This window comes from Chiloscyllium plagiosum, unplaced genomic scaffold, assembly GCF_037043375.1.
Source record: "Chiloscyllium plagiosum isolate Xiang-an unplaced genomic scaffold, Cpla_swu_hap1 HiC_scaffold_25, whole genome shotgun sequence".
NCBI lineage: Eukaryota > Metazoa > Chordata > Chondrichthyes > Orectolobiformes > Hemiscylliidae > Chiloscyllium > Chiloscyllium plagiosum.
The window spans coordinates 2,135,434-2,148,492 of record NW_028270163.1 but is presented as its reverse complement, the minus strand read 5'-3'; the positions used below and the strand labels follow the sequence as shown (position 1 = coordinate 2,148,492).

Sequence of the window (13,059 nt, the reverse complement as noted above, 5' to 3'; positions counted from 1 at the left end):
GGAAGGGATTTTGTACATGCACTACGTCATGTCCCACATGGATGCTGAAAGGACACAGCGCCAGCTCATCACTACCTCTCTTGACACAACCACTGACTGACTTCACTCTGCTGTTAAGGCATTTAACACTGGATGATCAGAAATTACCCTCAAATAAATATTGAGAAGAATAAGTCTTTTGTTACCTTCACAATCTCTATTCCCTGATCATCAGCTTCATTGCTAATGCAAGCCTGAAGGAGCCAGACCATTCACCCTTCAGTGAAGTATTTGAGAAGAGCCGGCCATTTGACCTATTGCTAAGATTGCTGACTATCCATCTGCAAAGTATCATCTGACTTTAGCTCTGCCTCATCTCATTTCCTGTTAAAACCCAATGTGCCTTGTTACCTTCAGACATGACAAGGTTCCAATTGTTTTCCCACCTTAATGCCTACATAAACATGTGTTTATGTAACATTCTGCTGCCTGCATGCTAATTTGCACCAAGTTCTGTTCCCCTTGGATCCCACTGCTCACTGATCTACATTGGTTCATGTTCAAACAATGCCTTAAATTTAAAATTCACCTCCTTGCTTTTAAATTTCTCCATTGGTTGATCCAACCTTTGTCTGTAAACTCCTCCAGCTATACAAGCCTTCAAAATACCTGTACTTCTCCAATATGAATTCCTGCAGCATTGGCAGCCTTAGTATGGATTGGCAGGGGGTGAGTTGGTGACGCTCTGTGTTATGTGTGCATTCATACCATCATTCTGCAACTGCTAGATGCTTCATGTTGGACCAAGGGCAAAATCATAGGCAGTTACAATTACATTATTTGTATGTGAGCCATCATTTTGACAGACTTTACTTACTACCATACGAATGCATATCAGACTGATCCTGGGATAAGAATGGCGGAGGAAGAGGAGGTGCCTGTATGTTGGGTGCTGGAGGAATTACTCCTTCACATTCCTCAGATAGTGACCTAGGCAAAACACAAAAAATGGTGCTCAACACAACAGCGAATTACAGCTCTCAGCACAACAGACATTGACTGTGCTCAAAACAATAATAGTGCTTAACACTGCAGACAATGATTGCGTTTGACGTAACAGATAAAGACATTGCTCAATGCAACAGACCATGACATATATTTGACATAACAATGACAGTGATTGAGAAAACAGATAATGACAATGTTTCACACAACAGAGAAAGACAGTGCTCAAAATAATAGGCAATTACACAATTTAACAGGATAGACAATAACAGTGTTCAACACAACAGGCAATGATAGTATTTGACAAAACAATGATGCCACTCGACACTACAGATAGTTACAGTGCTCAAGACAACAGACAATGACAGCATTTGACTAGGAGGAAGTGAGGACTGCAGATGGTGGAGATCAGAGTTAAAAAGTGTGGTGCTGAAAGAGCACAGTCGGTCAGGCAGTGTCCGAAGAGCTTATGCTCAAAACATCGATTCTCCTGCTCCTCAGATGCTGCCTGACTGGCTGTGCTTTTCCAGCATCACACTCTTTGACTATGACAGTATTTGAGACACCTGACAATAACAATGCATGGTACAACAGGTAATGACCATGGCAGTGTTTGATAGACAATGATAGTGCTCGATGCAAGTCTCAATAACAATGTTTGATATAACAAATAAAGACTGCTCAAAACAACAGACAATTACAGTACATAGATCAACAGGACAGATAATGACAGTGCTGGGCACAACAGACAATTGCAATGATTGGCCTAACAGTGTTTGACCAACAAATAAAGACAGTACTTAAAACAACAGAGAATTACACTGCACAACAGGACAGACAATAACTGAGCTAGACCTAACAGACTGCACAACAACCAATGACAGTGCTTAAGACAACAGACAGTAACATCACATATTACAACAAAATATGACAGTGTTTGACACAACAGGTAAAGACTGTGCTGGACACAACTGACAATGACAGCACTTGACACGACAGACAATGACGGTACTCAACAGCAGACCATACAGGATACAATAACAGCACTCGGCACAAAGACAACCGCAGTGCTCACCACAACAATGATGGTTTTTGACACAACAAACAATGACAGTCTTTGACACAACAGGCAACCGGAGACATGGGTGAATCAGGACAATGTTGTGAAGGTGAAAGTTGGCAGTCATTGTGAGAAGAGATATGGAGTTGGAAATTGAGTTCATGTTGGATAGAGAACTGCTTGATACAGTGGCAGAGAAAGTGATGGTATTGATGGTTTTAGTCTTCCCAGTGCTTCACTGAGGGAATCTGCATTTTATTAAAGACTGGATAAATGATTATAAGCAAAGTCAGACTTTCAAGGCAGAGATTATTTGGCTGAAAACCAAGCTCATTATGATTAAAGTGAAATAACTGCATGAAGGTCAGCCAGTTTGTAGGCAGTGCCCTGAACTGAAGGGATTCCAAATCCTCTGTTTATATTTTTTTTACCTGATAGCGGTCGTGATTATTTTTCCCCAGCACCCATGCCGTGTGTGTGCAGGTGTCTAATACAGTGAAAAACAACAAGTGTGTAAACCTTTATTTATATTCGACCACCAGGAAGAAAGGAAACACCCAAGTGGCTAGTGACAGGCAGTGCCCTTCTCAAAGGGCAATGCTGTGTGATCAAAGAGTGAAGGGGAGGGCAGGGATTAAATCAAAGTAGAGTTGGAGGGGGAAATAATACACTCCACTCCTTGAGGTAATCTCCTGTTTATTTTTTTTTCCCCAGGCTCTAACGTAACCGCGAAAGAGGGGCAGGCAATCACCTGTTTATTTTTTTTTCTTCCTTTTTTCCCCCACACTACCGCCTAACTGCAGTAATGCTTATTTTTTCCCCAGCACCCATGGAGTATGTATGTATGTGTGCAGGTGTGAGACACAGTGAAAGACACAAAGTGCACAAATCTTTATTTTTTTTTTTACAATTAACAAACCCGTGTAATCCCCTCTTTTTTTTTATTTTTAATTTTTTCCTGTCTATTTTTTTTAAATTTTTTTTTAAACCCCCACACTACCACCTAAGTGCGGTAGTGCTTATTTTTTCCCCCAGTACCCATGGTGTGTGTGTGCAGGTGTGAGACACAGTGGAAGACACAAAGTGCACCAATCTTTATTCAATTTCCACCACCAGGAAGATAGGAAAACACCTGGGTGGCCAGTGACAAACACTGCCCTTCACATCAAAGGGCAGTGCTGTGTGATCAAAACAGTGAAGGGGAGGGTAGGGACTAAATCAATATAGAGTTGGAGTGGGAAATAATACACTCCACTCCCTGCGGCGCCCACCTCTCCCTGAACAACTCCAGGGTGTTGGTGGACACCGCGTGCTCCTTCTCCAAGGACACCCGGGCTCTAACGTAACCACGGAAGAGGGGCAGGCAGTCGGCCCTAACGACACCCTCCACGGCCTGCTGCCTGGACCTGTTTATGGCCAGTTTGGCCAGGCCCAGGAGCAGACCCACGAGGAGGTCTTCAGACCTGGCCTCCTTCCTCCGTACCGAGTGCCCGAAGATCAGGAGCGTGGGACTGAAGTGCAGCCAAAAGCAGAGGAGGAGGTTTTTGAGAAAAATCAAAAAGGGAGTGCAAACACCCACACCCAATATGCACGTGGTCCACGGACTCCACAGTGCCACAGAACAAGCAGTTGGGCTGGGAGTCCGTGAACCACCGCAATCTGCAGTTGCAGGGGACTGCTGCGTGCAGCACCCTCCACCCCAGATCCCCGAGAGAAAGGGGAGTGGGGGGGGTGGGGAGTACTCCCGCGTAGAGAGCCCTCCACTGGGGGATCCCTACTGTCCGATGGCAAATGGGCACGCCAGGGTGTGTCCAGAGAGTGGATGAGGGAGAAGAGGTGGATGGTGTGCAGCAGCAGTCCATACAGGGCCCTCCTTTTTACCCCCAGAAGGGAACAAAATTAAAATTCCGGAGGCGGCTCTGGTTGTGGGGCACAGGCTCCCGGGGGAAGTATGGGACCTTGGGGCCAATGTGAAATTCCATCCTGGCTGGGGTGAGCGCGGACGGGATCCCACCGCACACCTGAGCGTCCTCCAACTGGTGCACTACGTCGGGTCCAAGCACTGCCGTTTTAAGGCGTCAGACGGTGGTGGCCACGTACCGGACGTCTACCGCTGCCCTGCTCGCTATATCCTGCAGCAGCGTCCAGCCCAGGCCCCCAGCAAGTCCCGACCCTGGTCACCCTCGCCGCCACGGCCCTCCCCTCCGACAGCCACTCGAACCCGCGAGTACGGAGGTGCGGATTCCTCAGCAACGGCTCCCTGACGACAGCCGCTACTCCAGCTGGAGGGTAGGCGCAGTGCGATTCGACCATGTTCCAAACAGTGATCAGGTCCTGGTAAAAGACAAGCAGCGTCTTGAGGGCGACCTCCAAACCGTCACAGTCGACAAACAGGAGCTGCGTGTCGTAGTTGAGGTTACGCACCTGGCAGAAAAAATACGTCGCCAGGGCGCACCACCAAGGAGGAGGCTCGACGTAAAGGTATCGCTGCAAGGTCTGAAGGCGGAACGTCGCAACCTGGGTGCGGACGCACACCAGCGACTGACCGCCCTCCTCAATAGGGAGACTCAGAACCTACACAGCGACCCAGTGCATCTTTTTGTCCCAGAAGAAGTCGACCAACGTTCTCTGGATGTCAGCAACAAAGCCAGGAGGAGGGACCAAAGTGACCAGCCGGTACCACAGCATGGCGGCCACCAGCTGGTTTATGACCAGCACTCGATTCCTGTAAGATAGCACTCGGAGCAGTCCTGTCCAGCGGCCTAGGCGAGCCGAGACTTTGGCCTCCAGCTCCTGCCAGTTGGCCGGCCAGGATTCCTCAGCCGGGCTGAGGTAGACCCCCAGGTAGAGGAGATGGGTGGTACTCCAGCTGAACCCCCGTAACTCCTCCGGCAGAGAGTCCACCTGCCACGGACCGACCAGTAGTCCGGAACATTTGGCCCAGTTGATCCTGGCGGAAGACGCTGCCAAGTACAGAGCCTGGCACTTGCACATCCTCCCAGGTCAGCCGGGTCGGTGAAAGTGAGGAGCACGTCGTCGGCGTAGGCCGAGAGGACCACCCCCGTGCCCGCGCCGCGCAGAACCAGCCCCGACAACCTCCTCCGCAAGAGGCGCAGGAAAGTCTCCACCTACAGGGAATACAGCTGGCCGGACAGGGGGCAGACTTGACGCACTCCTCTCCCGAAGCGAAGGGGCGCCGTCAGGGACCCGTTAACTTTAACCAGACACTCTGCGGCGGCGTACAAAAGTCGGATCCGGGCAATGAACTGCGTCCCGAACCGGAATGCCCGCAGAGTCCCGAGCAGGTATTCGTGATCGACCCTGCTGAACACTTTCTCCTGGTCGAGAGACAGGAAGGCGCTCGGCAGACCAGCCCGTCGACAGAAATGAATCAGGTCCCGGACCAGGTGGATGTTGTCGTGTATCCTCTGGCCCGGGACCGTGTAGGACTGGTCCGGGTGGATCATGTGGGCCAGCACAGAAGCCAGGCTGGAAGACAACACCCTGGCGAAGATTTTGTAATCCGTGCTGAGGAGGGAGACCGGACGCCAGTTCTTTAACGAAGGAAGGTCCCCCTTCTTTGGCAGCAGGACGATGACCGCCCTGTGCCAAGAAAGGGGCAGCTCTCCAGCATTTAGACACTCCCCCAGGACCTGTGCGTAGTCGCTCCCCAGGACATCCCAGAATGCCCCGAAGAACTCCACAGTCAGCCCGTCCAGCCCCGGGGACTTGCCCCTCGAGAGCCGGTCGAGGGCGCCGGTCAGCTCCTCTAAAGCGACGGGAGCGTCGAGCCTTCTGGCATCCTCTGGGCTGAGCTGCAGCAGGTCCTCCCACAGAACTCTGTGAGCATCCTCGCTGGACGGAACCGGAGAGAACAGAGCCGTGTAATAGTTTCGGACGTGGGCCCGATACCCTCCGGATCCAAGACGAGGGACCCGACGTCGGCCAGCAGCACAAGGAGCTGCTGACGGGTGCCGCGCATTTTTTCCAGCGAGTAGAGGAAGGGGGAGCCGCAGCCCAGGTCCTGGAGGAGCTGGATCAGTGACCTCACGTACGCGCCCCGACGAGCGGCAGGTCCCGGAGCGCGGACGACTTCTCTTCGTACATCCCGCGCAGGGCCGGGTCTGCGTCGGGCTGACCGAGGCATGACTTCAGGTCGAGCATCTCCCTCTCCAACTCCCCGATCCTGGATTTTTCGCCTCTTCATCGACCCCCTCATGTACTCCTGACAGAAGACGTGGCGTGAGCCTTGCCCACGTCCCACCATAGCCTCAGGGAGGGGAAGCTTCCCCGCTTCCTTCTCCAGCCGGCCCAGAAACGACAAAATGAGTCCCGGAACCGCTCGTCCTCCAGCAGCAGGTTGTTAAAGTGCCAGTACGCGGAGCCGAGCCTGGCGCCGAACGGAAGGAGTTCCGCCCACACCAGGTGATGGTCCGTGCACGACACCTGCCGCATGGAGGCTTCGGAAAACAGGAGGCGTATGCCCGCGAAACGTACAGGCGGTCGATTCTAGACGCTCCGACCCCAGGCCTCACGAAGGTGAAGGCGATGGAGTCGGGATGGAGATTCCGCCAGACGTCCACCAGGTCGAAGGACTTGACCAAGCCTCCCAACCTCCTCCCCGACGCGCGGTCAGTGCGGGCACCGCCGTGGTCCCTGCCCTCGAGGACGCAATTAAAATCTCCCCCGAGGACGACGCACTGGCCCTCGTCGATGGAAGCGAGATGAGCGGACACTTCTTGGAAGAAGCTCGCTTGCCTCGGCCCGGCCGGGGGAGCGTAGACGTTCACCAAGTGAAGCACCGCGCCCCCCAGCCGAACCGTCAGGTGAAGCAAACGGCCTGGCACCGGCTCCCTGACCCCCAAGATCTCCGGCTGAAAATGCGGGGCCAACAGGATAGCCACCCCGCCAGATCTGCGGGTGAGGTGACTCATGTAGACCCCCCCTCGCCACTCCAGGAGCCAGGTGGCTTCGTCTCCCGGGGTAGTGTGGGTTTCTTGCAGGAAGCACACCGCATACCTCCCGTCCCGAAGGACCGAGAGGGTCTGGAATCTGCGCTGCGACTCCCTGCTGCCGTTGATGTTGAGGCTGGCTATAGTTGTCTCCATGTCGGAAGCGTTGTGCAACCACCACCAGTACAATTAACAAACCCGTGTATATATTTACAGGGAGGACGAGGGAGGGGCACTGAAGTCCCTCGCCCTCACCAGGAGTGCTCCCAGGAAGTTCCTGACTCGCTTTCGCTCATTGACATCGAGCCCAGGCGCCTGGCGGGCAGCGAGGGCCGACCAGTAAACTTTCTCAAAAGAGCTCCAGCGGTCGAGCGCCAGTTGGGCTCTATCCCGGCGACTCCGAGTTTCCTCGACAAATTCCCGGAGTTCCTCGAGGGGGATGAGGGAGAGATCGGTGGGGGGCACCCGGGACTCAAAAAAGTCACTGCAGACGGAGTCCGCGTCGTCCCCGGTGTCCGCCACCGATCCCGAACCCTCCTCCGGGAGGTCGCCCTCGGTCACCGACCCCTCCCCCACCGAGAGAATGGGGGCTGGTCCGGCGCCGCCAACCGGCCTCAAACCCCCGGCGACCCCACCCCCAGGGTCACCGGCGGTACCTTCCTCGACGCACCCCTTCCCGGAACGCCCCGAGTTCGGGTCGTCGGGCGGCAGAGGCTCGGGGCCCCGCTCCTCTCCCGACACCGGGACGCCTGGCTCCTCGGGGAAAAGGTCATCCCCCAGGGCCAAGGCCCCCGGAAAAACAGTCTGGGAGGGAGGAGCGAGGATAACACCCTCCTCCCCTCCACCGCTCGACGACCCAGCAGAGGGTCCTCCGTCGTCGCCCGCACCACGGCCCTCGTGGTCATCGAGGTCCTCCCCAGGGGCCGGAGGAGTCAAGGCAGCAGGAGGCCCTGCTGTAGCCCCCAGGGGTTTGGGCGAGTCGGGCCGCGGTGCGGGACAGTCGAGGGGCACCGTTGGCTCGTCCCCCGGAGAGGGGCAGCGCCGCCGGCGCGCTGCAGGAGAGTCCCTCCCCTCCAAGGGCCGGTGCCTCTTCCCCAGAGAGACCGGGGGGGATTTCTGGGCCTTCCCCTCCCCGCCCGCCTCGGTGGTCATGGGGCCCGGGGTCCCTCCCCCCAGCCTTTCCCGGAATACGAATGGCTGGGGGAAGACAGGGGGCGTGGCCAGGGTGGGGAGGGCCAGCCGTGTCACTTCCTTCCCCACCCCCGGTTTATCAGGTGAGGGTGGGCGGGGCAGGGGCCTAGTTCCCTCTCCGGGGCCCGGAGACACGGCCGTTGCAGGAGGCGGAACAGCGGTGGCCTCCCCCAGGTTAGTGCCAGGGCGTGGCTGGGTTGGGCAGGGCTCGGGCTCGGGGGCCCCCGGGCCAGGTGTTAAAGCCCGAGGGGTTTCTCCATCGGGGTGGGGAGTGGGTGTAGTGTCATTGGGGTCAGGGTCAGGTACAGGTTCGGGGGTTTGAGGGTCAGGGGTCCCGCGCCGGGGCGACGCTGGCACGGCCGCAGGGGCATTGTCGTGCCGGGGCGGGGTAGGTCGTGGGCTAGGTTCCGGGGAAGGGGATAGGGTGGTCTCCCCATGGGCGGGCTTGACGCGTCGCGTCTTTCTCTGCGCCTTCTGGCCTGCCGGACGCCCACCCCCCTCCCTGCCAGAGGCTGGAGCATTGGGAGCCTCTGGCTTAGCCTCCGGTGCCGGGGCCTGTGGTGTTGACTTCGGGGGAGGGGGAGTGGGTGCGGCGGCACCACCGTCAGCCATTGGTGTGGGCTGGGCGGCTTTCTGGGCGGGGCAGTTTTTTCGTATGTGCCCTACCTCGCGGCACAGGTGGCACCGCACGCCGTCCGCCGTCCAGAAGGCGCGATAGGCCGCGCCCTCATGGAGGACAGTAAATGAGCCCTCGGTGACCTCCTCCCGGGCCAGGCAAATGAACACCTGGCGCCGGAAGGAGTAAACGTGTCGGAGGGCAGGGTCCTTCAGACCGAGCAGGAGCGGCTGGACACCCGACCGGATCTCCCCCAGGGTGTTGAGGTGGGGGAGGAGGAGCTCGCTGGCAATGAAGGGCGGGACGTTAGAGATCACGACCCTCTGGGCCGTAACCTCCAGAGGGTCGACGGGCAAATGTGTCCCGCCCACAGCGAGCCCCCTCTCCACGGCCAGGTGGACCGCCTGCTCGGTCCTCAGGAAAAATACGGCCTTCCCGTACATGCGGGCCGCAGCGACGATGGCCAGTGGGCCGACCACACTAGCCATGGCCTTGCTGCAGGCCTCGATGGTCATGTTGGGGTGGGGATAGGCCTTGACCCCCAGGCGTTTGGTCAGGTGCCTGAAGGGGGTCGACGTCGCAGCCGGGGTTGTGGGAGCCGGGCCCAAGGCAGCGGCTACCCCGGCGTAGGTGCGGCTGGGCCCGGCGACTTTGGGGCTCGCCATATTCTGCCGCTTTGTACTTCGGCCCCAGGCAGCGGTGGAGGTGGGCCCCTGGTAGCAGCAGTGGTGGAGGGGCCCGAGGCGAGTCGCCAGAGGCAAGTCCCAGGCAGCGACAGCGGTGGCAGAAGCGGACCTCGGGCGAGTCCAAGGTAAGCCCTCGGTCGCAGTGGTGGGGGCAGACCTGTTGGGGAGAGTCCCCGAGGCAAGTCCCAGGCAGTAGTGGTGGAGATGGGCCCAAGGCGAGTCCCAGGCAGCAGCGGTGGAGGCAGGCCTCTGGCGAGTCCTGGGAAGTCCCCTCGGTTGCAGTGGTGGGGGCAGACCTGTTGGAGAGAGTCCCCAAGGCAAGTCCCAGGCAGCCCCAAGCCGAGTCCCAGGCAGCAGTTGCGGAGGCAGGCCTCAGACCACAGCAGCAGCGGTGGAGGTCCCGCGAGGGGCCCCAAGGCAAGTCCCAGACTGTATTGGAGGCAGGCCCCAAGCAGCAACAGCCGAGACAGGTCCGGGCAGAGCCCCAGAGACCTGCGGTGGCGAGGCCTAGGCCGCAGCTCCAAGACCAGGAGCCAGACCAAAAAGGCTCCCACCTCCTGCCTTTCTCCTTCTTCTTCTTCTTCTTCTCCTTCTTCTTCTTCTTCTTCTCCTCCTCCTTTCTCCCTTCCTGTGTGAGGCAATAGCAGAGGAGAGTCCCAGCACACAGACAGTCACTCACTCCCGCCGGCGCACTGCAGGAGAGTCCCTCCCCTCCAAGGGCCAGTGTCTCTTCCCCAGAGAGACAGGGGGGAATTTATTTTTTTTTTTTTTTTTTTTTTTTTTTTTTTTTTCTTTTTTTTATTTTTTCTCTTTTTTTTTTTCTTTTTCTTTTCTTTTGGCCAGTGACAAACACTGCCCTTCACATCAAAGGACAGTGCTGTGTGATCAAAACAGTGAAGGGGAGGGTAGGGACTAAATCAAAATAGAATTGGAGGGAGAAATGATGCACTCCACTCCCTGCGGCGCCCACCTCTCCCTGAACAACTCCAGGGTGTTGGTCGACGCCGCGTGCTCCTTCTCCAAGGACACCCGGGCTCTAACGTAACCGCGGAAGAGGGGCAGGCAGTCGGCCCTAACGACCCCCTCCACGGCCCGCTGCCTGGACCTGTTGATGGCCAGTTTGGCCAGGCCCAGGAGCAGACCCACGAGGAGGTCTTCAGACCTGCCCTCCTTCCTCCGTACCGGGTGCCCAAAGATCAGGAGCGTGGGACTGAAGTGCAGCCAAAAACAGAGGAGAAGGTTTTTCAGAAAATCAAAAAGGGAGTGCAAACGCCCACACCCAATATACACGTGGTCCACGGACTCCACAGCGCCACAGAACAAGCAGTTGGGCTGGGAGTCCGTGAACCACCGCAATCTGCGGTTGCAGGGGACTGCTGCGTGCAGCACCCTCCACCCCAGATCCCCGAGAGAAAGGGGGAGGACTCCCGCGTAGAGAGCCCTCCACTGGGGATCCCCACCGCCCGGTGGCAAATGGGCACGCCAAGGCGTGTCCGGACGATGGATGAGGGAGAAGAGGTGGACGGTGTGCAGCAGCAGTCTGTACAGGGCTCTCCTGTTCACCTCCCTAAACGAAACAAAGTTAAAATTTCGGAGGCGGCTCAGGTTGTGGGGCACAGGCTCCCGCGGGAAGTACGGGACCTTGGGGCCAATGTGAAATTCCGTCCGGGCTGGGGTGAGCTCGGACGGGATCCCACCGCACGCCTGAGCGTCCTCCAACTGGTGTACTACGTCGGGTCCGAGCACCGCCGTTTTGAGGCGTCGGATGGCGGTGGCCACGTACTGGACGTCTACCGCCGCCCTGCCTGCTATGTCCTGCGGCAGCGTCCAGCCCAGGCCCCCGGCACCCAGCACGTCCCCGACCCTGGTCACCCTCGCCGCCGCGGCCCTCTCCTCCGACAGCCACTCGAACCCGCGAGTACGGAGGTGCGGATTCCTGAGCAACGGCTCCCTGACGACAGCCGCTACTCCAGCCGGAGGGTAGGCGCGACGCGATTCGACCATGTTCCAGACAGTGATCAGGTCCTGGTAAAAGACAGGCAGCGTCTTGAGGGCGACCTGCAAACCGTCACGGTCGACGAACAGGAGCTGCGTGTCGTAGTTGAGGTTACGCACCTGGCGGAAAAAATACGTCGCCAGGGCGCACCATCTAGGAGGAGGCTCGACGTAAAGGTATCGCCGCAAGGTCTGAAGGCGGAACGTCGCGACCTGGGTGCGGGCGCACACCAGCGACTGACCGCCCTCCTCAATAGGGAGACTCAGAGCCTGCGCGGCGACCCAGTGCATCTTTTTGTCCCAGAAGAAATCGACCAACGTTCTCTGGATGCCAGCGACAAAGCCAAGAGGAGGGACCAAAGTGACCAGCCGGTACCACAGCATGGCGGCCACCAGCTGGTTTATGACCAGCACTCGACTCCTGTAAGATAGCACTCGGAGCAGTCCTGTCCAGCGGCCTAGGCGAGCCGAGACTTTGGCCTCCAGCTCCTGCCAGTTGGCCGGCCAGGATTCCTCAGCCGGGCTGAGGTAGACCCCCAGGTAGAGGAGATGGGTGGTACTCCAGCTGAACCCCCGTAACTCCTCCGGCAGAGAGTCCACCCGCCACGGGCCGACCAGTAGTCCGGAACATTTGGCCCAGTTGATCCTGGCGGAAGACGCCGCCGAGTACACGGCCTGGCACTCGCGCATCCTCCCCAGGTCAGCCGGGTCGGTGAAAGTGAGGAGCACGTCGTCGGCGTAGGCCGAGAGGACCACCCCCGTGCCCGCGCCGCGCAGAACCAGCCCCGACAACCTCCTCCGCAAGAGGCGCAGGAAAGGCTCCACGCACAGGGAATACAGCTGGCCGGACAGGGGGCAGCCTTGACGCACTCCTCTCCCGAAGCGAAGGGGCGCCGTCAGGGACCCGTTAACTTTAACCAGACACTCTGCGGCGGCGTACAAAAGTCGGATCCGGGCGACGAACTGCGTCCCGAACCCGAATGCCCGCAGAGTCCCGAGCAGGTACTCGTGATCGACCCTGTCGAACGCCTTCTCCTGGTCGAGAGACAGGAAGGCGCTCGGCAGACCAGCCCGTCGACAGAAATGGATCAGGTCCCGGACCAGGTGGACGTTATCGTGTATCCTCCGGCCCGGGACCGTGTAGGACTGGTCCGGGTGGATCATGTGGGCCAGCACGGAGGCCAGGCGAGAAGACAACACCCTGGCGAAGATTTTGTAATCCGTGCCGAGGAGGGAGACCGGACGCCAGTTCTTTAAGGAACGAAGGTCCCCCTTCTTTGGCAGCAGGACGATGACCGCCCTGCGCCAAGAAAGGGGCAGCTGTCCGGCATTTAAACACTCCCCCAGGACCTGTGCGTAGTCGCTCCCCAGGACGTCCCAGAACGCCCTGAAGAACTCCACAGTCAGCCCGTCCAGCCCCGGGGTTTTGCCCCTCGAGAGCCGGTCGAGGGCGCCGGTCAGCTCCTCCAAAGTGACGGGAGCGTCGAGCCTTCCGGCGTCCTCCGGGCCGAGCTGCGGCAGGTCCTCCCACAGAACTCTGCGAGCATCCTCGCTGGACGGATCCGGAGAGAACAG

General features: G+C 57.9%; 1 protein-coding gene across 1 annotated transcript in view; it reads right to left on the bottom strand.

The window, feature by feature from the left end:
- Positions 1-13,059, bottom strand: part of myo15b (myosin XVB) — a 267,080-nt gene that overhangs the window by 152,107 nt on the left and 101,914 nt on the right. Inside the window, exon 10 of the mRNA XM_088000375.1 lies at positions 857-969. Coding sequence (XP_087856501.1) covers positions 857-969 — 113 coding nt within the window. The remainder of the gene's footprint in view (positions 1-856; positions 970-13,059) is intronic.